The sequence below is a fragment of the Pseudophryne corroboree genome, chromosome 5 (genome assembly GCF_028390025.1).
Source record: "Pseudophryne corroboree isolate aPseCor3 chromosome 5, aPseCor3.hap2, whole genome shotgun sequence".
Taxonomy (NCBI): domain Eukaryota; kingdom Metazoa; phylum Chordata; class Amphibia; order Anura; family Myobatrachidae; genus Pseudophryne; species Pseudophryne corroboree.
In genome coordinates this window covers 378,120,641-378,146,945 of record NC_086448.1, presented here as the reverse complement: position 1 = coordinate 378,146,945, position 26,305 = coordinate 378,120,641, and the positions used below count along the sequence as shown (strand labels likewise).

The window sequence follows — 26,305 nt, the reverse complement described above, 5'->3', positions numbered from 1 at the left end:
GACAAACGTAGGAGCCTCTGAACAGACGGCTCACAACAATAACAACCCGATTTTTTTGTAACAATAACTATGTACAAGTATTGCAGACAATCCGCACTTGGGATGGGCGCCCAGCATCCACTACGGACTACGAGAAATAGATTTATCGGTAAGTAAAATCTTATTTTCTCTGACGTCCTAGTGGATGCTGGGGACTCCGTCAGGACCATGGGGATTATACCAAAGCTCCCAAACGGGCGGGAGAGTGCGGATGACTCTGCAGCACCGAATGAGAGAACTCCAGGTCCTCTTTAGCCAGGGTATCAAATTTGTAGAATTTTACAAACGTGTTCTCCCCCGACCACGTAGCTGCTCGGCAGAGTTGTAAAGCCGAGACCCCTCGGGCAGCCGCCCAGGATGAGCCCACCTTCCTTGTGGAATGGGCCTTGACAGATTTAGGCTGTGGCAGGCCTGCCACAGAATGTGCAAGTTGAATTGTGCTACAAATCCAACGAGCAATCGTCTGCTTAGAAGCAGGAGCACCCAGCTTGTTGGGTGCATACAGTATAAACAGCGAGTCAGATTTTCTGACTCCAGCCGTCCTTGAAATATATATTTTCAATGCCCTGACAACGTCCAGCAACTTGGAATCCTCCAAATCGCTAGTAGCCGCAGGCACCACAATAGGCTGGTTCAGGTGAATTGCTGACACCACCTTAGGCAGAAAATGAGGACGCGTCCGCAGTTCTGCCCTGTCCGAATGGAAAATCAGATATGGGCTTTTATACGATAAAGCCGCCAATTCTGACACTCTCCTGGCTGAAGCCAGGGCCAGTAGCATGGTTACTTTCCATGTAAGATATTTCAAATCCACCGATTTGAGTGGCTCAAACCAATGGGATTTGAGAAAATCCAAAACTACATTAAGGTCCCACGGAGCCACTGGGGGCACAACCGGGGGCTGTATATGTAGTACTCCTTTTACAAAAGTCTGGACTTCAGGAACTGAAGCCAATTCTTTCAGGAAGAAAATCGACAGGGCCGAAATTTGAACCTTAATGGACCCCAATTTGAGGCCCATAGACAATCCTGTTTGCAGGAAATGTAGGAATCGACCCAATTGAAATTCCTCCGTGGGGGCCTTCCTGGCCTCACACCACGCAACATATTTTCTCCAAATGCGGTGATAATGTTGTGCAGTCACCTCCTTCCTGGCTTTTACCAGTGTAGGAATGACCTCTTCCGGAATGCCTTTTTCCCTTAGAATTCGGCGTTCAACCGCCATGCCGTCAAACGCAGCCGCGGTAAGTCTTGGAATAGACACGGTCCCTGCTGAAGCAGGTCCCGTCTTAGAGGTAGAGGCCACGGATCTTCCGTGAGCATCTCCTGAAGTTCCGGGTACCAAGTTCTTCTTGGCCAATCCGGAGCCACGAGTATCGTTCTTACTCCCCTTTGCCGTATAATTCTCAGTACTTTTGGTATGAGAGGCAGAGGAGGAAACACATACACTGACTGGAACACCCACGGTGTTACCAGAGCGTCCACAGCTATTGCCTGAGGGTCTCTTGACCTGGCGCAATACCTGTCCAGTTTTTTGTTGAGGCGAGACGCCATCATATCCACCTTTGGTTTTTCCCAACGGTTCACAATCATGTGGAAGACTTCTGGATGAAGTCCCCACTCTCCCGGGTGTAGATCGTGTCTGCTGAGGAAGTCTGCTTCCCAGTTGTCCACTCCCGGAATGAACACTGCTGACAGTGCTATCACATGATCTTCCGCCCAGCGAAGAATCCTTGCAGCTTCTGCCATTGCTCTCCTGCTTCTTGTGCCGCCCTGTCTGTTTACGTGGGCGACTGCCGTGATGTTGTCCGACTGGATCAACACCGGCTGACCCTGAAGCAGGGGTTTTGCCAGGCTTAGAGCATTGTAAATCGCTCTTAGCTCCAGTATATTTATGTGAAGAGACATCTCCAGGCTTGACCATACTCCCTGGAAGTTTCTTCCCTGTGTGACCGCTCCCCAGCCTCTCAGACTGGCATCCGTGGTCACCAGGACCCAGTCCTGTATGCCGAATCTGCGGCCCTCTAACAGATGAGCACTCTGCAACCACCACAGAAGAGACACCCTTGTCCGTGGCGATAAGGTTATCCGCTGATGCATCTGCAGATGCGATCCGGACCATTTGTCCAGCAGATCCCACTGAAAAGTTCGTGCGTGGAATCTGCCGAATGGAATCGCTTCGTAAGAAGCCACCATCTTTCCAAGGACTCTTGTGCATTGATGCACAGACACTTTCCCTGGTTTTAGGAGGTTCCTGACAAGTTCGGATAACTCCCTGGCTTTCTCCTCCGGAAGAAACACCTTTTTCTGAACCGTGTCCAGAATCATTCCCAGGAACAGCAGACGTGTCGTCGGGGTCAATTGAGATTTTGGAAAATTCAGAATCCACCCGTGCTGTTGCAGCACTACTTGAGTTAGTGCTACTACGTCCCCCAGCTGTTCCCTGGACCTTGCCCTTATCAGGAGATCGTCCAAGTAAGGGATAATTAATACGCCTTTTCTTCGCAGAAGAAACATCATTTCGGCCATTACCTTGGTAAAGACCCGAGGTGCCGTGGACAATCCAAACGGCAGCGTCTGAAACTGATAATGACAGTTTTGCACCACGAACCTGAGGTACCCTTGATGTGAAGGGCAAATTGGGACATGCAGGTAAGCATCCTTGATGTCCAGGGACACCATAAAGTCCCCTTCTTCCAGATTCGCTATCACTGCTCTGAGTGACTCCATCTTGAACTTGAATTTTTGTATGTACAGGTTCAAAGATTTCAGATTTAGAATAGGTCTTACCGAGCCGTCCGGCTTCGGTACCACAAATAGTGTGGAATAATACCCCTTTCCCTGTTGTAGGAGGGGTACCTTGACTATCACCTGCTGAGAATACAGCTTGTGAATGGCTTCCAATACCGTCGCCCTGTCTGAGGGAGACGTTGGCAGAGCAGACTTTAGGAACCGGCGAGGGGGAGACTTCTCGAATTCCAACCTGTAACCCTGAGATACTATCTGCAGGATCCAGGGGTCCACCTGTGAGTGAGCTCACTGTGCGCTGAAATTTTTGAGTCGACCCCCCACCGCCCCTGAGTCCGCTTGTAAAGCCCCAACGTCATGCTGAGGGCTTTGCAGAAGCCGGGGAGGGCTTCTGCTCCTGGGAAGAAGCTGCTTGGTGCACTCTCTTACCCTTTCCTTTGCCTTTGCAAATATGACTGTCCTTTCGCCCGCTTGTTCCCATAGGAACGAAAGGACTGCGGCTGAAAAGACGGTGTCTTTTTCTGTTGGGAGGGGACCTGAGGTAAAAAGGTGGATTTCCCGGCTGTTGCCGTGGCCACCAAATCCGATAGACCGACCCCAAATAATTCCTCCCCCTTATACGGCAATACTTCCATATGCCGTTTGGAATCCGCATCACCTGACCATTGTCGCGTCCATAAGCTTCTTCTGGCAGATATGGACATCGCACTTACTCTCGATGCCAGAGTGCAAATATCCCTCTGAGCATCTCGCATATAAAGAAAAGCATCCTTTAATTGCTCTAAAGTCAATAAAATACTGTCCCTATCTAGGGTATCAATATTTTCAGTCAGGGAATCCGACCAAACCACCCCAGCACTGCACATCCATGCAGAGGCGATGGCTGGTCGCAGTATAACACCAGTATGAGTGTATATACTTTTCAGGGTAGTTTCCAGCCTCCTATCCGCTGGATCCTTGAGGGCGGCCGTTTCAGGAGACGGTAACGCCACTTGTTTTGATAAGCGTGTGAGCGCCTTATCCACCCTAGGGGGTGTTTCCCAGCGCGCCCTAACCTCTGGCGGGAAAGGATATAATGCCAATAACTTCTTTGAAATTAGCAGTTTTCTATCGGGGTTAACCCACGCTTCATCACACACTTCATTCAATTCGTCTGATTCAGGAAAACTACAGGTAGTTTTTTCAGACCCCACATAATACCCCTTTTTGTGGTACATGCAGTATTAGAGATATGCAAAGCCTCCTTCATTGCCGTGATCATATAACGTGTGGCTCTACTGGAAAATACGTTTGTTTCTTCACCGTCGACACTAGATTCGGTGTCCGTGTCTGGGTCTGTGTCGACCGACTGAGGTAAAGGGCGTTTTACAGCCCCTGACGGTGTCTGAGACGCCTGTACAGGTACTAACTGGTTTGCCGGCCGTCTCATGTCGTCAACTGATTTTTGTAATGTGCTGACATTATCACGTAATTCCATAAACAAAGCCATCCATTCCGGTGTCGACTCCCTAGGGGGTGACATCACCATTACCGGCAATTGCTCCGCCTCCACACCAACATCGTCCTCATACATGTCGACACACACGTACCGACACACAGCAGACACACAGGGAATGCTCTTATCGAAGACAGGACCCCACTAGCCCTTTGGGGAGACAGAGGGAGAGTTTGCCAGCACACACCCAAGCGCTATAAATATATAGGAACAACCCTATAGAAGTGTTGTCTCCCTTATAGCAGCTTAATATATCAAAAACGCCAAAAAAGTGCCCCCCCCCTCTCTGTTTTACCCTGTTTCTGTAGTGCAGTGCAGGGGAGAGTCCTGGGAGCCTTCCTCGCAGCAGAGCTGAGCAGGAAAATGGCGCTGTGTGCTGAGGAGATAGGCCCCGCCCCCTATTTCGGCGGGCTCTTCTCCGGTGTTTGTGAGACCTGGCAGGGGTTAAATACATCCATATAGCCCCAGGGGCTATATGTGATGTATTTTTTAGCCAGAACAAGGTATTCTCATTGCTGCCCAGGGCGCCCCCTGCAGCGCCCTGCACCCTCCGTGACCGCTGGTGTGAAGTGTGTGACAACAATGGCGCACAGCTGCAGTGCTGTGCGCTACCTCATGAAGACTGAAAAGTCTTCTGCCGCCGGTTTCTGGACCTCTTCACTTTTCGGCATCTGCAAGGGGGTCGGCGGCGCGGCTCCGGGACCGGACTCCATGGCTGGGCCTGTGTTCGATCCCTCTGGAGCTAATGGTGTCCAGTAGCCTAAGAAGCCAATCCATCCTGCACGCAGGTGAGTTCACTTCTTCTCCCCTAAGTCCCTCGTTGCAGTGAGCCTGTTGCCAGCAGGACTCACTGTAAAATAAAAAACCTAAAAACTTTTTCTAAGCAGCTCTTTAGGAGAGCCACCTAGATTGCACCCTGCTCAGACGGGCACAAAAACCTAACTGAGGCTTGGAGGAGGGTCATAGGGGGAGGAGCCAGTGCACACCACCTGATCCTAAAGCTTTATTTTTGTGCCCTGTCTCCTGCGGAGCCGCTAATCCCCATGGTCCTGACGGAGTCCCCAGCATCCACTAGGACGTCAGAGAAAAATGCGCAAAAAAATGGTCCGTCTCATAGGTGTGTTGCGTACATGATGCTTAAGTGTTTGTGTACACAGACGCTTCATCGTTAACATTGGAGGCCACACTCAAATTGGAAAATCTGCACTCAAGCAAGGGCTGGTGCAAGTTTTGATGGTGCGACCGATAATAGTGTCTCAAGAAGCACCAAGCGGTATTACACATCTACAGACACTGACAGTGGGCGTCTCAGTCCTTGCACATTCAGATGCATACTAGTACACAAGGGAAGGGCTTTGTAGCGGCATTTGCATAAAGTGCATGTCACATTAGTTTTATTTAATATTTATTTAGTACTATTTCTTATGTTTTCATGTTCTGCACTTTGTTTACAGATAGATATTGGGAAATTTGCAATTTTGAGGTATATGTCTCTGTCAATACACTCTAGATAAAAATATTATGTGTGTGTGGTGTGGGGGTATGCAATGATAAATATAACAGGATGCAATGATCAATAACATAACAGGATGATGTATGCTTCATATAAACCAGAGGGGAGGGAGTTTGAGATAGTTGAAGGCAGATGGTAGACCACACCTCCTGTTAAGACCACTCCCTCACAACACTGGCCATACCCCCCATCAGTACTTACACCCCAACCATGCTGATCACACCACCTGCGGCACAAACAATAGGCCCTTCATTAATCTCAGCTCCAGGCCCATGTGGACCTTAATCTGGCACTGCATGTCCTATTGCAAATGATTTCTACCAACATCACCCAAATAGACCACCCATTACTCACAGAGCAGTTGCCAAAATCCTTGCAAATTTAAAGAAACTGGATCAGATGCAGGTAAACCAAAAAGTGGACAACCAAAAACTGCTACTGATGAAGCAACATCAACTGCTATGCTGGCATCATTTTCAAAGAGCCCACAATGTAGCACTCATCATCTGTCTCGTTAGTCGTACAGCCATTTTGAGAATTTTGTCAGCACATAAATGGCACCCAGGGCCGGATTTAGGGGGGGGCAAAGGGGGCGACCGCCCCCCCCCCCTAACACAGTCATAGCCACGCCCACTTTTGAGCAGAAGAGAGCTCTCCGGGGAGAGCCTGAGGCAGAACGATGTGCTGCAACTTATACCACAGCAGCACAGAGGAGCCAGGAGAGCAAGGGTTACAGAGCATTTGCCCCTCACTTGCTGGTGTATGGGTACTAGGGCTAATAAATACAATGACCCCATAGCACAGTCACATGTACATAGAACAATCACAAAGCTCTATCTCAGTCTCACTCAAAAAGTTCAGTCAGAATTGAGAGAGGAGGGGTTAGGATTGTAGATGGGAGGAGTTGGGACTGTAGAGGGAGGAGTCAAGATTAAACAGTAAACCGCTCCCCCTAAAGAAAAGTCTAGATCCGTCCCTGATGGCACCCCTACAAGATTCAGATGTTGCAACACCTGACTGAGGATTACCCACATCGTTGAGTGGAATTTGCACACTGGGTAACACAGCAACTTCAACTGAACCCTAATTTTTCACACCAGCTGCTGTTTAATGATGGGGCAAATTTCTTTGTCAATGGTGTGGTAAACAAACAGAACCACGGTTGCTGGTCAGAGACAAACCCTCACTGGATTGATGACTGTAGGGTCGTAGCGTTGGAAAAACATGGGACCATTCTTCATTGATGCAACATTAACAGCAGCGCATTACAAGGGGTTGTTAAATGAAGAGATTTGTCCCTCATTGTAATCAGAGGATGAGTCAAATCCTAATTTCTTGCAGCAAGATGGTGCCCTACCTCATTATGGACTGATTATCAGGGAATATCTTGATGTGCAGTTTCCCCAAAGGTGAATTGGCCTTAGAGGCCCAGTCCAAAGGCCACCAAAATCTCCAGCTTCAACTTTATTGGATTTCTTTCTGTGGGATTACCTAAAGGAAACGTGTTTATGCTGTGAAGATACAAGATTGTTATCTTCTGCAGCACCAAATTGTTGATGCATGTGCTCAGATTCAGTCAGACGTTGGTCAAGGTTCATCAGGAATGGGAAAAGAGAATACCCTTAACATTGTAACATGAGGTACAGCACTTTGAACTTATCCTATAAACTTTATGTTAAAAACTGGAGAATGAATAAATATATGTTAAAACGAAGCATACCAGAGGGCTTAATTACAAGATTAGTCTCTTTGCGGATGACATTTTGCTTTTCCTGCTCCAACCTGAATCCTCCCTTACTAGGCTTCATATAATATTAGACACATATATAAAAATCTCCTATTACAAACTAAATACCTGTACCTCTAAAACTGAAGCTTTCCCGCTCCATATCCTAGCGACGACTTTAGCTCTACTTAAAGATAGATATAGGTATGCATGGCAATCGAGATCCATTAAATATTTAGGTGTGCATTTAGCGCTGGACAATTACCTTTTTGACTGCAACTTTTCACCACTACTGAGCTCTTTCGAGAAGTTGATTAAGGAATGGTCACATCATGAAATCTCTTGGTTAGGATGCATCTCTGCCACCAAGATGGTGATGTTACCCAAGCTTCTGTATTTGTTCCAGGCCTTTCCTCGCAATTTCCCTAAATCCCTCAGTATAAGAGCTAATAAAATTTTCTCTCAATTCATTTGGAAAGGCTCTAGACCCCGTATTGCCAGGCGTATTTTGATTTTACGTAAACGTTTCGGAGGGGTAGCTTATCCTGATTTGGTTGCCTATCCGCCTGCCTCCTCTGCCAAGCTCGAGATTGGTTCGCTGTGCACACCCCTAAACCTTGGGTCCTTCCTGGGAATACACGCTCTCACAGATTTGTTTTCGCTACCTGTGCACACTGTCCCTTTGTGGTCAGGTCCGAGTGCTGCGATTCGATCTACGTTACATATTTGGCACTCAGTAATATCGGCTGATACCACTATTTCACAACCAGCGGCTGACCTTTCTCTTGAAGCTATAGCTTACTCTATCCCTAATCTTAAATTAGATTCATGGGTTACTGTGGGAATAGTGAAATTGAAAGTCGTTTTTAATGCGGATGGTCTAATGCCTTTTTCTCAGTTACAATTACAATTTAATATCTCAAAATATGATTTCTTTAAATATTTACAATTGCGTCATTGGTTGTACTCTTGCACTAACAAGTCGTTTATTCCTTCCTCCCTACCTACAGCCCTGTCCCTTAGATTATCTTCTCTAGGTCATAGAAGCGGTATATTTGGATGGTATCAGTATATTGTCTTACTGAACAAAATGGGTAAATTATTAACCCAAGTTAAGTGGGAAAAAGACTTGTCTGTAGTTCTTCAGGAAGAGGAGTGGGACTCAATTTCCTCATTATGCTTTAAAATCTGTAAATGTTTACAACATTCTGAAATGTTCTACAAATTGTGCCATAGTATTTACTTTACTCCACAGCAGAAGCATCATATTTGGCCCTTGGCATCCCCATTATGCTGGAGAAATTGTGGCTGCGTTGGTACCATCTTTCATATTTTTTGGGAGTGTCCAGCCCTGAGGTCACTGTGGACTGAAGTGTTCTCACTTTTGAAAGAGGTTTTGGAAAAAAATGTCCCCGTTGACCCTATAATTGCATTGTTTCACTATTCTAGGCAATCTTTTCTAAATTGTGACAGATATATTCTTGGCCATATATTAATTTCCACTAAGGCAGCAATAGGACAATTGTGGAAATCACTCTCAATACCTAGTATCCAGACTATCATTAACAAAACCCATAAGCATTTTTTATTTGGGACAGCAGGCTGCGATTACTCCTCATTGGCTACATTAATCCATTTGAGGTGGCTTAAGTGGAGTGAATATCAGGAAAGACAGGGACACTCTACAATTTACAGTGATCCTGTTGACCTTTCTATTTTGAATTCTCTGCCTACGTAACTGACTAAATGTCTTCTAAGATTTATATAGTCTGCTGTTTCCCTGGACACGTGTTGTGTGTCATGTTCCTCCCTTTGTCCACCCCTTTTCCCTATTGTGTCTATGTTGTGTTCTCCTTTTCCTTCCATCCCCTCTTTGTTCTCTTTTCCTGATCTTATTTTATGTTTTACATTGATGCTATGTTTCTAAGTTTTCATGTACACAGGTATCGAGAGTTGAGATTTGCATGTACTCTTTTGTACTCAATGTTGATATGCTCTATAGCAATGTGTACCATTATATTTTTACATTTTTTAAATAAATAAAAAAATGTTTAAAAAGAAAACCCCCCGAAGAATACCATTATTGTTCTTATGAAATTTGGCATCTGTTTGATGTCACATGACTACATTCCTAATAAAACAAATTTGCATCCAAGATGGCCGACTTCAAGTTGGCTGCTATACTGGTGACATACCCTAAAAAGTTTTCCCCAACTCCCATATCATATGTGTAGACACTGGATAAATATTGTCTTACTCATGTCCTTTCTATAAGTGTATTTCCACACTTCTGGACCACCCTGTATGTTTGCTAGACAGTTTTAATAAACTAAGCTCATCTTTAGATTCCAAGACCACAGAGACATAACGCTGAATTTTCTTCACTAGTGAAAACTGAATGGTATACAGTAAAGTATTGCTAAGGAGAATCCGGACACAGTATACAGGTAACTCTGATCTTCACTGTAAGCAAAGATGTAGAAGCAGTTACAGTACCTCAGATTTCATTACTAAATCCAGGGCCGGATTAACAATGGGGCGGATGGAGCTGCAGCTCCAGGCCCCCCACTGAAAATAGGCCCAGAGATCCCCTGCAGTTCAGATAGTGTTGACAGGAAAAAAAAAACTTTTCTCCTGTCATCACCAATAGTATTCCCTCGCTCAACTCCTGTCTCAGAGAGCCAAAGCTCTGCCTATCCCCTTCCAAGTTGCCATCAGCTGTGCACAAATGCTCTCCCCACGTCAGCTGAAGCTCATACCCAGGCCAGGTCGATATAGGCTCCTCCCCCAGACCGCAATAAGCTCTGCCTCCTTGTCCACATGCGCTCTCCCCTAGTCAGCTGAAGCTCAGACCCAGGCCATGTTCGATATAGGCTCCTCCCCCAGATCACGATAGGCTCCGCCTCCTTGTCCATCTACAGCAGTGCCCACAATTGGCAAAAGGTCCTTTCACATACCATCCCTTTGAAGCTCTGGGCCATTATAAGCCCTGCCCCCTGGTTCTTCCACTGCTGAGCCCTGATACCTGAAGCACTGCCCCCGGGCCGTTCTAAGCTCAGCCCACTGGACATTACACAGTGCTCCCTGCCCAGGTCATCTGTGAGGTGTTCCGTGCAGCTGCTGTTTGAGGTACAAAGGAGAATATGATGTGTATCCCTATGCCCAGGACAGCACACTAAGCAGTCCTGAGTTTCTCTCACTGAGCCTTTGTGTTCCTGAAATCCCAACATTGAAAGTTATGTCTGTATGTTCTGTGACCTTAATGACATACTGTTTTAAATATTGCTCATATATATATATATATATATATATATATATAGATAAAAAAACGAGGCGGCACTCAGAAATTTGTTGAAAAGCAAGCAGGTGTGTATTCAAATCATCAAATGATGTGATGTGATGATTTGAATACACACCTGTTTGCTTTTCAACAAATCTCTGAGTGCCGCCTCATTTTTTGATCTACATATGGGGGTTGCCAAACCCAGATGGAGGGCACCAGAGTAAGCAAGCCCTAGGGGGCATCCAGAGTGCCGGCGTTATGCTGTATGGATATATATATATATATATATATATATATATATATAAAAAATATTATCCATCTATTGTGTGTGATAATCAATTGAATTCTGGCCAGTGTGTATTACGTACACTACCATGCGGTGTAATATAACAAACGGATGCTGCTGTGCGGTGTAATGTGACTAACGGATGCTACCAAGCATCATAATGTGACTAATGGATGCAACCATGCGGTGTAATATGACTAACGGTTGCTGCTGTGCGGTTTGATGTGACTAACGGACACTACACACTATTGCGCGGTGTAGTGTGACTCGGATACTACCGTGCAGTGTAATGTAACTAACGGACACTGCTAGCTGTGTAATCTGACTAACGGACACTACACACTACCACATGGAGTAATGTGACTGTCAGACACTATCGTGCAATGTATTGTGACTAACGGATGCTGTCTTGCGGTGTAATGTGACTAACGGATGCTGTTGTGCAGTGTAGTGTGACTAATGGACGCTGCCGTGTGGTGTAATGTGACTAATGGACGCTGCCGTGCGATGTAATGTAACTAACCGATGCTGTTGTGCAGTGTAATGTAACTAATGGACACTGCCGCATGGTGTAATGTGACTAAAGGACGCTGTCTTGCGGTGTAATGTGACTAATGGACGCTACCGTGTGGTGTAATGTGACTAACGGATGCTGTTGTGCCCTTTATAAAATATAGAGGGTGGCACCAATGCACTTTCTGGTACAGGCACCAAAATGTCTAGTTATGGCTCTAGTGGTCACTGATGCTCTCTGTAGTATACTGGGGTCACTGATGCTCCCTGTAGTATACAGGGGTCACTGATGCTCTCTGTAATATATGGTGGTCACCGATGCTCTCTGTAATATACAGTGGTCACTGATGTTCTCTAATATATGGTGGTAACTGATGCTCTCTGTAGTAAACGGGTCACTGATGCTCTCTGTAATATATGGTGGTCACTGATTTTTTCTGTAATATATATGATAGTCACTGATGCTCTCTGTAGTATACAGTGGTCACTGATACTCTCTGTAATATATAGTGTTCACTGATGCTCTCTGTAATATATGGTGGTCACTGATGCTCTCTGTAGTATACAGGGGTCACTGATGCTCTCTGTAATATACGGTGGTTACTGATGCTCTCTGTAATATACAGTGGTCACTGATGTTCTCTGTAGTATATGGTGGTCACTGATGCTCTCTGTAGTATACGGGGTCACTGTTGCTCTCTGTAATACATGGTGGTCACTGATGCTCTCTGTAATATGCAGTGGTCACTGATGTTCTCTAATATATGGTGGGCACTGATGCTCTGTGTAGTAAACAGAGTCACTGATGCTCTATGTAATATATGGTGGTCACTGATGCTCTATGTAATATATGGTGGTCACTGATGCTCTCTTTAGTATACAGTGGTCACTGATGCTCTCTGTAATACATGGTGGTCACTGATACTCTCTGTAATATGCGGTGGTCACTGATGTTCTCTGTAATATATGGTGGTCAGTTAGTGCTGGTGGGTATCCGCCGCTGGGGCTGTAATGAGATACTGTTATGTGACGGTTGTGCTCGCTTACGCAGCAGGAGAGTAAAGTCATTCTTCACTGCTCCTTCTATGTGATGCCTCCTCTAATATCAAATGTAAATCAGCACCCACCGCTGATGTCAGCTGACCATGTTGGGTACTCAGCTTCAAGGTGCATGGTGGGAGTATTAGAGGAAACCACTGAACACATAGGGAAGGGCTCTCCCACAGTTGAACTTCTTCATAAAAAAAAATTAAAATACAAGCAATCGGCTAGTGGTTGACGTCAGACACGGATGGGCCCTGAGAGAGGGGGCCCCAGGATAACATATACCCCGCTCCCCCCTCCTTAATCCGATCTGCTGCAGCGGTACACAATAGGTCTTTCATAAATTTCAGCTCCAGGCCCATGTGGATGTTAATCTGGCACTGACTAAATCCCAGCTCTCTGAAGCCATTTAGTAAATTGTATTCCTACTATAGTATTAATTAGATGAAAATGGCTCAAGATAAACAGATACAGAATTATTTGAGATAACTGATGCTAGTCATGTGTGCATTTGTCAGCATTCATTTCACACTAACGCATGGCTACACCGCTTTGAAATGTTCAGCTGTGAGGATTGATGAAACCTGAACTAGGAAATGTTGTAGTTACCTCCTGTTCTGCAGACAGAATGGAAACAATGCAATGGTAAAACAATCTTACCTTTTCACAAGCAGCAATCAAGCTGAAATTTATAAATACTCCAAAAAATCCTTTCTGAAGATGATCAATAATATCTACCGCAAGCAGGAAGTGGTACAGCTGAATGATGTAATAACACAGGCTGAACACAATTATAGAAACCTGTTGAAAAAAACATTTTTAAAAATATAATCATACATTACATATGTCATTGAAAGAATAAACCATTGTTTTGTAGATAGGGTCTAATAATTATTTGAGATTTTATGATGTGAATGAATATAAGGCCACAGTGCATTTCTTACACACAAAGCCTATGCTGAGTTGAATGCGATTTAGGCCAAAAACGTAGATGTAAAACGTGTAATAAAATGATACATATTGCGCAGTATGCAGGAAGCAATGTAAGGTACCTATGATTTTACATAGTGCACAAAAGGCATACCTTTCTTTTTGCTGCATTACAGGTCACAGCAAGCCTTAGATGCCAGTGCATGCTGGTGCTTGTATTCTGAAGCTTGTAATATTTCAAATGCCAAAATGAACAGCCCTTTCATAGGTGCTTTGGGCATGGAGGGACTTGTAGTGTGCAAAGGTTAAATGATTTTCCAAGTTAACTTTTCCCACATTAACCCAACACCAACTGCTCAGGAGTATTGGGAACAGCCCTAGTGCTATCAGCGTGTGGATGGGTACTGGGGATGGGAAAGCGGGGATGGGGCATTGCATATATACAGTATTCTGACTAGTGATGTGCACCGGAAATTTTTTGCGTTTTGTGTTTTGGTTTTGGGTTCGGTTCCGCGGCCGTGTTTTGGATTCGGACGCGTTTTGGCAAAACCTCACCGAACATTTTTTGTCGGATTCGGGAGTGTTTTGGATTCGGGTGTTTTTTTCAAAAAAACCTAAAAAACAGCTTAAATCATAGAATTTGGAGGTCATTTTGATCCCATAGTATTATTAACCTCAATAACCATAATTTCCACTCATTTCCAGTCTATTCTGAACACCTCACACCTCACAATATTATTTTTAGTCCTAAAATTTGCACCGAGGTCGCTGGATGGCTAAGCTAAGCGACACAAGTGGCCGACATAAACACCTGGCCCATCTAGGAGTGGCACTGCAGTGTCAATCAAGACAGGATGGCCCTTCCAAAAAATTGTCCCCAAACAGCACATGATGCAAAGAAAAATAGAGGCGCACCAAGGTGGCTGTGTGACTAAGCTAAGCGACACAAGTGGCCGACACAAACACCTGGCCCATTTAGGAGTGGCACTGCAGTCAATCAAGACAGGATGGCCCTTCCAAAAAATTGTCCCCAAACAGCACATGATGCAAAGAAAAAAAGAGGCGCACCAAGGTGGCTGTGTGACTAAGCTAAGCGACACAATTGGCCGACACAAACACCTGGCCCATCTAGGAGTGGCACTGCAGTGTCCATCAAGACAGGATGGCCCTTCCAAAAAATTGTCCCCAAACAGCACATGATGCAAAGAAAAATGAAAGAAAAAAGAGGTGCAAGATGGAATTGTCCTTGGGCCCTCCCACCCACCCTTATGTTGTATAAACAGGACATGCACACTTTAACGAACCCATCATTTCAGTGACAGGGTCTGCCACACGACTGTGACTGAAATGACTGGTTGGTTTGGGCCCCCACCAAAAAAGAAGCAATCAATCTCTCCTTGCACAAACTGGCTCTACAGAGGCAAGATGTCCACCTCCTCCTCATCGTCCAATTCCTCACCCCTTTCACTGTGTACATCCCCCTCCTCACAGATTATCAATTCGTCCCCACTGGAATCCACCATCTCAGGTCCCCGTGTACTTTCTGGAGGCAATTGCTGCTGGTGAATGTCTCCACGGAGGAATTGATTATAATTCATTTTAATGAACATCATCTTCTCCACATTTTCTGGAAGTAACCTCGTACGCCGATTGCTGACAAGGTGAGCGGCTGCACTAAACACTCTTTCGGAGTACACACTGGAGGGAGGGCAACTTAGGTAGAATAAAGCCAGTTTGTGCAAGGGCCTCCAAATTGCCTCTTTTTCCTGCCAGTATACGTACGGACTGTCTGACGTGCCTACTTGGATGCGGTCACTCATATAATCCTCCACCATTCTTTCAATGGTGAGAGAATCATATGAAGTGACAGTAGACAACATGTCAGTAATCGTTGGCAGGTCCTTCAGTCCGGACCAGATGTCAGCACTCGCTCCAGACTGCCCTGCATCACCGCCAGTGGGTGGGCTCAGAATTCTTAGCCTTTTCCTCGCACCCCCAGTTGCGGGAGAATGTGAAGGAGGAGATGGTGACGGGTCACGTTCCGCTTGACTTGACAATTTTCTCACCAGCAGGTCTTTGAACCTCTGCAGACTTGTGTCTGCCGGAAAGAGAGATACAACGTAGGTTTTAAATCTAGGATCGAGCACGGTGGCCAAAATGTAGTGCTCTGATTTCAACAGATTGACCACCCGTGAATCCTGGTTAAGCGAATTAAGGGCTCCATCCACAAGTCCCACATGCCTAGCGGAATCGCTCTGTTTTAGCTCCTCCTTCAATGTCTCCAGCTTCTTCTGCAAAAGCCTGATGAGGGGAATGACCTGACTCAGGCTGGCAGTGTCTGAACTGACTTCACGTGTGGCAAGTTCAAAGGGTTGCAGAACCTTGCACAACGTTGAAATCATTCTCCACTGCGCTTGAGTCAGGTGAATTCCACCTCCTTTGCCTATATCGTGGCCAGATGTATAGGCTTGAATGGCCTTTTGCTGATCCACCATCCTCTGAAGCATATAGAGGGTTGAATTCCACCTCGTTACCACCTCTTGCTTCAGATGATGGCAGGGCAGGTTCAGGAATGTTTGGTGGTGCTCCAGTCTTCTGTACGCGGTGCCTGAATGCCGAAAGTGGCCCGCAATTCTTCGGGCCACCGACAGCATCTCTTGCATGCCTCTGTCATTTTTTAAATAATTCTGCACCACCAAATTCAAGGTATGTGCAAAACATGGGACGTGATGGAATTTGCCCAGATGTAATGCACGCACAATATTGCTGGCGTTGTCCGATGTCACAAATCCCCAGGAGAGTCCAATTGGGGTAAGCCATTCTGCGATGATCTTCCTCGGTTGCCGTAAGAGGTTTTCAGCTCTGTGCCTACTCTGGAAAGCGGTGATACAAAGCGTAGCCTGCCTAGGAACGAGTTGGCATTTGCGAGATGCTGCTACTGGTGCCGCCGCTGCTGTTCTTGCTGCGGGAGGCAATACATCTACCCAGTGGGCTGTCACAGTCATATAGTCCTGAGTCTGCCCTGCTCCACTTGTCCACATGTCCGTGGTTAAGTGGACATTGGGTACAACTGCATTTTTTAGGACACTGGTGAGTCTTTTTCTGAGGTCTGTGTACATTTTCGGAATCGCCTGCCTAGAGAAATGGAACCTAGATGGTATTTGGTACCGGGGACACAGTACCTCAATCAAGTCTCTAGTTGGCTCTGAAATAATGATGGATACCGGAACCACGTTTCTCACCGCCCAGGCTGCCAAGGCCTCAGTTATCCGCTTTGCAGCAGGATGACTGCTGTGATATTTCATCTTCCTCGCAAAGGACTGTTGGACAGTCAATTGCTTACTGGAAGTAGTACAAGTGGTCTTCCGACTTTCCCTATGGGATGACGATCGACTCCCAGCAGCAACAACAGCAGCGCCAGCAGCAGTAGGCGTTACACTCAAGGATGCATCGGAGGAATCCCAGGCAGGAGAGGACTCGTCAGACTTGACAGTGACATGGCCTGCAGGACTATTGGCTTTCCTGGGTAAGGAGGAAATTGACACCGAGGGAGTTGGTGGTGTGGTTTGCAGGAGCTTGATTACAAGAGGAAGGGATTTAGTGGTCAGTGGACTGCTTCCGCTGTCACCCAAAGTTTTTGAACTTGTCACTAACTTGTGATGAATGCGCTGCAGGTGACGTATAAGGGAGGATGTTCCGAGGTGGTTAACGTCCTTACCCCTACTTATTACAGCTTGACAAAGGCAACACACGGCTTGACACCTGTTGTCCGCATTTGTGTTGAAATAATTCCACACCGAAGAGCTGATTGTTTTTGTATTTTGACCAGGCATGTCAAGGGCCATATTGCTCCCACGGACAACAGGTGTCTCCCCGGGTGCCTGACTTAAACAAACCACCTCACCATCAGAATCCTCCTTGTCAATTTCGTCCCCAGCGCCAGCAACACCCATATCCTCATCATGGTGTACTTCAACAGTGACATCTTCAATTTGACTATCAGGAACTTGACTGCGGGTGCTCCTTCCAGCACTTGCAGGGGGCGTGCAAATGGTGGAAGGCGCAAGCTCTTCCCGTCCAGTGTTGGGAAGGTCAGGCATCGCAACCGACACAATTGGACTCTCCTTGGGGATTTGTGATTTTGAAGAACGCACAGTTCTTTGCTGTGCTTTTGCCAGCTTAAGTCTTTTCTTTTTTCTAGCGAGAGGATGAGTGCTTCTATCCTCATTTGAAGCTGAACCACTAGCCATGAACATAGGCCAGGGCCTCAGCCGCTCCTTGCCACTCCGTGTCGTAAATGGCTTATTGGCAAGTTTACGCTTCTCCTAAGACGCTTTTAATTTTGATTTTTGGGTCATTTTACTGAACTTTTGTGTTTTGGATTTTACATGCTCTCTACTATGACATTGGGCATCGGCCTTGGCAGACGACGTTGATGGCATTTCATCGTCTCGGCCATGACTAGTGGCAGCAGCTTCAGCACGAGGTGGAAGTGGATCTTGATCTTTCCCTTTAACCTCCACATTTTTGTTCTCTATTTTTTAATCTGTGGAATTATATGCCAGTATCAATAGCAATGGCCTACTACTATATTTACTGCGCAAAACTAAAATGCACCACAGGTATAGAATGTAGATGGATAGTATACTTAATGGATGACGAGTGACGACACAGAGGTAGGTACACAGCAGTGGCCTACCGTACTGCTATATATAGTATACTGGTGGACACTGTCAGCAAACTGCAAAACTGTCTAAAATGCACCACAGGTATAGAATGTAGATGGATAGTATACTTAATGGATGACGAGTGACGACACAGAGGTAGGTACACAGCAGTGGCCTCCCGTACTGCTATATATAGTATACTGGTGGACACTGTCAGCAAACTGCAAAACTGTCTAAAATGCACCACAGGTATAGAATGTAGATGGATAGTATACTTAATGGATGACGAGTGATGACACAGAGGTAGGTACACAGCAGTGGCCTACCGTACTGCTATATATAGTATACTGGTGGACACTGTCAGCAAACTGCAAAACTGTCTAAAATGCACCACAGGTATAGAATGTAGATGGATAGTATACTTAATGGATGACGAGTGACGACACAGAGGTAGGTACACAGCAGTGGCCTACCGTACTGCTATATATAGTATACTGGTGGACACTGTCAGCAAACTGCAAAACTGTCTAAAATGCACCACAGGTATAGAATGTAGATGGATAGTATACTTAATGGATGACGAGTGACGACACAGAGGTAGGTACACAGCAGTGGCCTACCGTACTGCTATATATAGTATACTGGTGGACACTGTCAGCAAACTGCAAAACTGTCTAAAATGCACCACAGGTATAGAATGTAGATGGATAGTATACTTAATGGATGACGAGTGACGACACAGAGGTAGGTACACAGCAGTGGCCTACCGTACTGCTATATATAGTATACTGGTGGACACTGTCAGCAAACTGCAAAACTGTCTAAAATGCACCACAGGTATACAATGTAGATGGATAGTATACTTAATGGATGACGAGTGACGACACAGAGGTAGGTACACAGCAGTGGCCTACCGTACTGCTATAAATAGTATACTGGTGGACACTGTCAGCTAACTGCAAAACTGTCTAAAATGCACCACAGGTATACAATGTAGATGGATAGTATACTTAATGGATGACGAGTGACGACACAGAGGTAGGTACACAGCAGTGGCCTACCGTACTGCTATATATAGTATACTGGTGGACACTGTCAGCAAACTGCAAAACTGTCTAAAATGCACCACAGGTATAGAATGTAGATGGATAGTATACTTAATGGATGACGAGTGATGACACAGAGGTAGGTACACAGCAGTGGCCTACCGTACTGCTATATATAGTATACTGGTGGACACTGTCAGCAAACTGCAAAACTGTCTAAAATGCACCACAGGTATAGAATGTAGATGGATAGTATACTTAATGGATGACGAGTGACGACACAGAGGTAGGTACACAGCAGTGGCCTACCGTACTGCTATATATAGTATACTGGTGGACACTGTCAGCAAACTGCAAAACTGTCTAAAATGCACCACAGGTATAGAATGTAGATGGATAGTATACTTAATGGATGACGAGTGACGACACAGAGGTAGGTACACAGCAGTGGCCTACCGTACTGCTATATATAGTATACTGGTGGACACTGTCAGCAAACTGCAAAACTGTCTAAAATGCACCACAGGTATAGAATGTAGATGGATAGTATACTTAATGGATGACGAGTGACGACACAGAGGTAGGTACACAGCAGTGGCCTACCGTACTGCTATATATAGTATACTGGTGGACACTGTCAGCAAACTGCAAAACTGTCTAAAATGCACCACAGGTATACAATGTAGATGGATAGTATACTTAATGGATGACGAGTGACGACACAGAGTTAGGTACACAGCAGTGGCCTACCGTACTGCTATATATAGTATACTGGTGGACACTGTCAGCTAACTGCAAAACTGTCTAAAATGCACCACAGGTATAGAATGTAGATGGATAGTATACTTAATGGATGACGAGTGATGACACAGAGGTAGGTACACAGCAGTGGCCTACCGTACTGCTATATATAGTATACTGGTGGACACTGTCAGCAAACTGCAAAACTGTCTAAAATGCACCACAGGTATAGAATGTAGATGGATAGCATACTTAATGGATGACGAGTGACGACACAGAGGTAGGTACAGCAGTGGCCTACCGTACTGCTATATATAGTATACTGGTGGACACTGTCAGCAAACTGCAAAACTGTCTAAAATGCACCACAGGTATACAATGTAGATGGATAGTATACTTAATGGATGACGAGTGACGACACAGAGGTAGGTACACAGCAGTGGCCTACCGTACTGCTATATATAGTATACTGGTGGACACTGTCAGCTAACTGCAAAACTGTCTAAAATGCACCACAGGTATAGAATGTAGATGGATAGTATACTTAATGGATGACGAGTGATGACACAGAGGTAGGTACACAGCAGTGGCCTACCGTACTGCTATATATAGTATACTGGTGGACACTGTCAGCAAACTGCAAAACTGTCTAAAATGCACCACAGGTATAGAATGTAGATGGATAGTATACTTAATGGATGACGAGTGACGACACAGAGGTAGGTACAGCAGTGGCCTACCGTACTGCTATATATAGTATACTGGTGGACACTGTCAGCAAACTGCTAAACTAGTCTAAAATGCACCACAGGTATACAATGCAGATGGATAGTATACTTAATGGATGACGAGTGACGACACAGAGGTAGGTACAGCAGTGCACTCTGCACTGTACTACTCCTATATAATATTAATTATTCTGGTGGTCCCCAGTCCCCACAATAAAGCAGCACACTGTGAGCACAGATATGGAGTGTTTTTCAGGCAGACAACGTATACTGGTGGTCACTGTCAGCAAAAATCTGCACTGTACTCCTGCTATAGCTGCTCCCCAGTCCCCACAATTAAGCAGTGTGAGCACTCAGCACAGATATATCATGCAGCACACTGAGCACAGATATGGTATGGAGCGTTATTTTCAGGCAGAGAACGGATAAAAACTGGTGGTCACTTATCAGCAAAACTCTGCACTGTACTCCTCCTAACAGCTGCTCCCCAATCCTCCCCACAAATAAGAAATAAAGTAAACCAATCAACTTCTACAATAAACGGAGAGGACGCCAGCCACGTCCTCTCCCTATCATCTCCAATGCACGAGTGAAAATGGCGGCGACGCGCGGCTGCTTATATAGAATCCGAATCTCGCGAGAATCCGACAGCGGGATGATGACGTTTGGGCGTGCTCGGGTTAGCCGAGCAAGGCGGGAAGGTTCGAACCTGCCTCGGACCCGTGTGAAAAAGGTGAAGTTCGGGGGGGGGGGGGGGGGGGGTTCGGTTTCGGAGAAACCGAACCCGCTCATCACTAATTCTGACCACCTAAGGTAGGTTTGACACTATGACAAAGGATTCCCCACGCTGTGGGTTTCCCTGCTATAGTGCAAACAGTGATGGCTAGCAAAGCTTAATGTCTGTAACTGCAATTTCTGGGAGACCCCCATGCTTTTCATCTCTCCATTTTGCTGCTCCAGTGCTGTTTGTATTTATAAAAGTGCACGCACATTTTCCAATTTTTATTTCTATGTTTGTTTGTTTTTTTACACCTCATCATAACCATCAGCACGCATCTTGCACAAAGGTGGATTTAACCATAACAAATACACTATCGGACTGGGACATGAAGGGCCCACCAGGAGAATGTAGGAGTTAAGGGGGGTACTCACGGAGCGATATTCTAAGCAATCTGACTAGATTGCTTAGAATATCGGCATGATCGCTCCGTGTGTAGCCCCCTCGGCGATAGCGATGCGCGTCCCCGCACATCGCTATCGCTGCTGCTAGATTGGCCTGCATGGGTGAAATGAGCGCCCCCCCCCCCGTCTCCCCCACGCACGCTCAGCACAGATCGCGCTGTGCTGAGCGGCAGGAGAGATGTGTGCTGAGCGGTTCGCTCAGCACACATCTTTCCAGCATCGACCCGTGGGTACTGGGCTTTAGGGACCCATGCTTAACTATTTAACTGATGCTGTCTTCCTTCCAAACCATTCATAAAATTGTTTTTTGTTTATTGTTTCAATTTAATATAGTTTAAAGTAGTGATGAGCGGGTTCGGTTTCTCGGAAACTGAACCCCCCCGAACTTCACCCATTTTACACGGGTCCGAGCCATACTCGGATTCTCCCGTATGGCTCGGTTAACCCGAGCGCGTCCGAACGTCATCATCCCGCTGTCGGATTCTCGCGAGATTCGGATTCTATATAAGCAGCCGCGCGTCGCCGCCATTTTCACTCGTGCATTGGAAATGTTAGGGAGAGGACGTGGCTGGCGTCCTCTCCGTTATTGTTGTACTTGATTGTGCACTATTGCTTAATTGTGGGGAGGGCTGGGGAGCAGCTGTATAATATAGGAGGAGTACAGTGCAGAGTTTTGCTGATCAGTGACCACCAGTTTTTATCCGTTCTCTGCCTGAAAAAAACGCTCCATATCTGTGCTCAGTGTGCTGCATATATCTGTGCTCACACTGCTTAATTGTGGGGACTGGGGAGCAGCTGCTGACAGTGACCACCAGTATACGTTGTCTGCCTGAAAAACACTCCATATCTGTGCTCAGTGTGCTGTTTATTGTGGGGACTGGGGACCACCAGTATAATATTATATAGGAGGAGTACAGTGCATAGTTTTGCTGACCAGTGACCACCAGTATATAATATATAGCATTACGGTACAGTAGGCCACTGCTGTACCTACCTCTGTGTCGTCATTAAGTATACTATCCATCTAGATTCTATACCTGTGGTGCATTTCAGTTGTGCAGTTTGCTGACACAGTGACCACCAGTATATATAGCAGTACGGTACAGAAGGCCACTGCTGTACCTACCTCTGTGTCGTCATTAAGTATACTATCCATCTACATTCTATAACTGTGGTGCATTTTAGTTTTGCAGTTTGCTGACACAGTGACCACTAGTATACTATATATAGTAGTACGGTACGGAAGGCCACTGCTGTACCTACCTCTGTGTCATCATTAAGTATACTATCCATCTACATTCTATACCTGTGGTGCATTTTAGTTTTGCAGTTTGCTGACACAGTGACCACCAGTATACTATATATAGCAGTACGGAAGGCCACTGCTGTACCTACCTCTGTGTCATCATTAAGTATACTATCCATCTAGATTCTATACCTGTGGTGCATTTCAGTTGTGCAGTTTGCTGACACAGTGACCACCAGTATATATAGCAGTACGGTACGGAAGGCCACTGCTGTACCTACCTCTGTGTCGTCATTAAGTATACTATCCATCTACATTCTATACCTGTGGTGCATTTTAGTTTTGCAGTTTGCTGACACAGTGACCACCAGTATACTATATATAGCAGTACGGTATGGAAGGCCACTGCTGTACCTACCTCTGTGTCGTCATTAAGTATACTATCCATCTACATTCTATACCTGTGGTGCATTTTAGTTTTGCAGTTTGCTGACACAGTGACCACCAGTATACTATATATAGCAGTACGGTACGGAAGGCCACTGCTGTACCTACCTCTGTGTCGTCATTAAGTATACTATCCATCTACATTCTATACCTGTGGTGCATTTTAGTTTTGCAGATTGCTGACAGTGACCACCAGTATATATAGCAGTACGGTATGGAAGGCCACTGCTGTACCTACCTCTGTGTCGTCATTAAGTATACTATCCATCTACATTCTATACCTGTGGTGCATTTTAGTTTTGCAGTTTGCTGACACAGTGACCGCCAGTATATAATATATAGCAGTACGGAAGGCCACTGCTGTGTCACAACTGAGGGCCTGAGCTGACGGGAGGCAGCCTCAGTTGTAGGGGCTGAGATGTACCGGAACCTGGGAGGTTGTATCAGACCCCTGGACATGTAAGTAACATGAATAATAACTGCCCGAAGGCGTGACCACGACAACTTGGATAAAAGTCAATGATGTTTATTATGACAACTCCGCAACACAGCAGCAGTAAAAGAAAACGTAAAAGTCAGCAAAGAATAAATACAGTTCCTGGGTACTACAGGATGGCTGGAGCCACAGGGCACTGGTAGTGTGAGATAGTTCTTATGATCTTCTAGATGGAAAGTCCTTACCAGGCCCGACTGTAGCAATGGAGATAACCCAGGATTGTGCCAGCTGGTGTTCCAGGAAAAGCTGGGTTGCTGAAGATAAAACAGCTGCTGTGGATACTGGCTGGAACCAGACTGTTGTTAGCACGGAGTGGATACTGGCTGGAACCAGTTAAATAATAAATGAACTTGGGAGCGATGAAATATGAACTGAAATGTAGAACTTGAGAGCGGAGAAATAATAATACCGGTGGAGAGTGGTAAAGTGTAGAAAGGACACCGGCCCTTTAAGGGAAGCTGTACTCTGCTGGAAGCTGAGCTGGAAGCAGGTAATGTTGTAGCTGGAAACAGATGAATCCACAATGGATTGGAGAGTCAGGCTACACCGCAGGTGGAATGCTGGTGCGGGTCTCTATGGTGGAAGCCTTGAGACAGGAGCTGGAACCTGGAAGACAATCACAGGAGAGAGACAAACAGGAACTAGGTTTGACAACCAAAGCACTGACGCCTTCCTTGCTCAGGCACAGTGTATTTATACCTGCAGCAAGGAAGGGATTGGCTAGGCAATTATGCAGATTATCAATACTGACAACAGATTGGTGGAAATGATCAGCTGACAGAATCCAAGATGGCTGCGCCCATGCAGACACTTGGAGGGAAGTTTGGTTTGTAATCCATGTGGTAATGAAAACAGTAATGGCGGCGCCGGCCACCGGAGACAGGAGGCGCCAGGCTGACAGATGCACATCCAACCACGCGGACACAGCGGAGGCCGCGGCTGACGTAATCGCCACTCAGACACTCTGCATGCAGAAGTTCAGGGACGGCGGCGGAGGCCGCGGGAGACGCCATGCCAGGTGTAATATGGCGTTTACTGTGACAGCGTCCCAGAGTGACAGGAGAGGATACAGGAATGTACACATCAGGATAACAGATGGGATCCGGTCCTGGAGCGCTGAGCCAGCCTTAGGAGGCATCTGATGGGTAAGAAATGGCGTCCAGATACCCGGATCGTGACAGCACCCCCCCCTTTAGGAGTGGCCCCAGGACACTTCTTTGGCTTTTGAGGAAACTTGGAATGGAATCTCCAGACCAAGGCAGGAGCATGGACATCAGAAGCATTGGTCCACGAACGTTCCTCAGGACCATAACCCTTCCAGTCAATAAGATATTGTAGTTGACCGTAACGGTGACGTGAGTCCAGGATCTTGGCCACTTCATACTCAACGCCTCGTTGAGTTTGGACTTTCGGAGTTTGAGGAAGTGAGGAATGAAACCGATTCAAGATCAGCGGTTTCAACAGGGAAACATGGAATGTCCTGGGTATTTTTAAGAAGGGAGGCAACTGGAGTCTGTAAGCAACAGGATTGATGACTTGTTCAATCTTGAAAGGACCGATATAGCAAGGTGCAAACTTCATACTGGGAACTCTTAACCTCAAATTCTTCGTGGATAACCATACCCGATCACCCACCTTGAGAGCAGGAACTGCTCGACGCTTCTTATCCGCAAACTTCTTGTACCTGAACGATGCCTTGAGCAGAGCTGATCGTACGCTCTTCCAGATATTGGCAAACTGATGCAAGGTGATATCCACTGCGGGAACAGAAGTTGCTGGAAGCGGTTGGAACTCAGGGACTTTAGGGTGGAATCCAAAGTTAGTGAAGAATGGTGTTGAAGCAGATGAAGAATGATACTGGTTGTTATGACAGAACTCGGCCCAGGGAAGTAATTGAACCCAGTCATCTTGAGAGGAGGACACAGATGCGGAGGAAGGCCTCCAAGTCCTGATTCACCCTCTCGGTTTGACCATTGGTCTGAGGATGGTAAGCCGTGGAAAACTTTAGCTTGACTTGGAGGACTTGACATAAACTTCGCCAGAATTTGGCTGTGAATTGAACTCCTCGATCTGAGATAATTTCTTCAGGAAGACCGTGGAGTCGGAAGATCTCTTGTATGAATACTTGAGCCAACTTGGAAGCTGACGGAAGACCGGTGAGAGGAATGAAGTGTG

At 46.0% G+C, this 26,305-nt stretch overlaps 1 protein-coding gene across 2 annotated transcripts in view; it reads right to left on the bottom strand.

Annotated features, from left to right (window-relative positions):
- The window catches only part of PKD1L1 (polycystin 1 like 1, transient receptor potential channel interacting), a 608,224-nt gene that overhangs the window by 69,361 nt on the left and 512,558 nt on the right, over positions 1–26,305 (bottom strand). For both annotated transcript variants that reach the window (XM_063922691.1, XM_063922693.1), the window contains exon 48: positions 13,308–13,448. In XM_063922691.1, the coding sequence (XP_063778761.1) occupies positions 13,308–13,448 (141 nt within the window). The remainder of the gene's footprint in view (positions 1–13,307; positions 13,449–26,305) is intronic.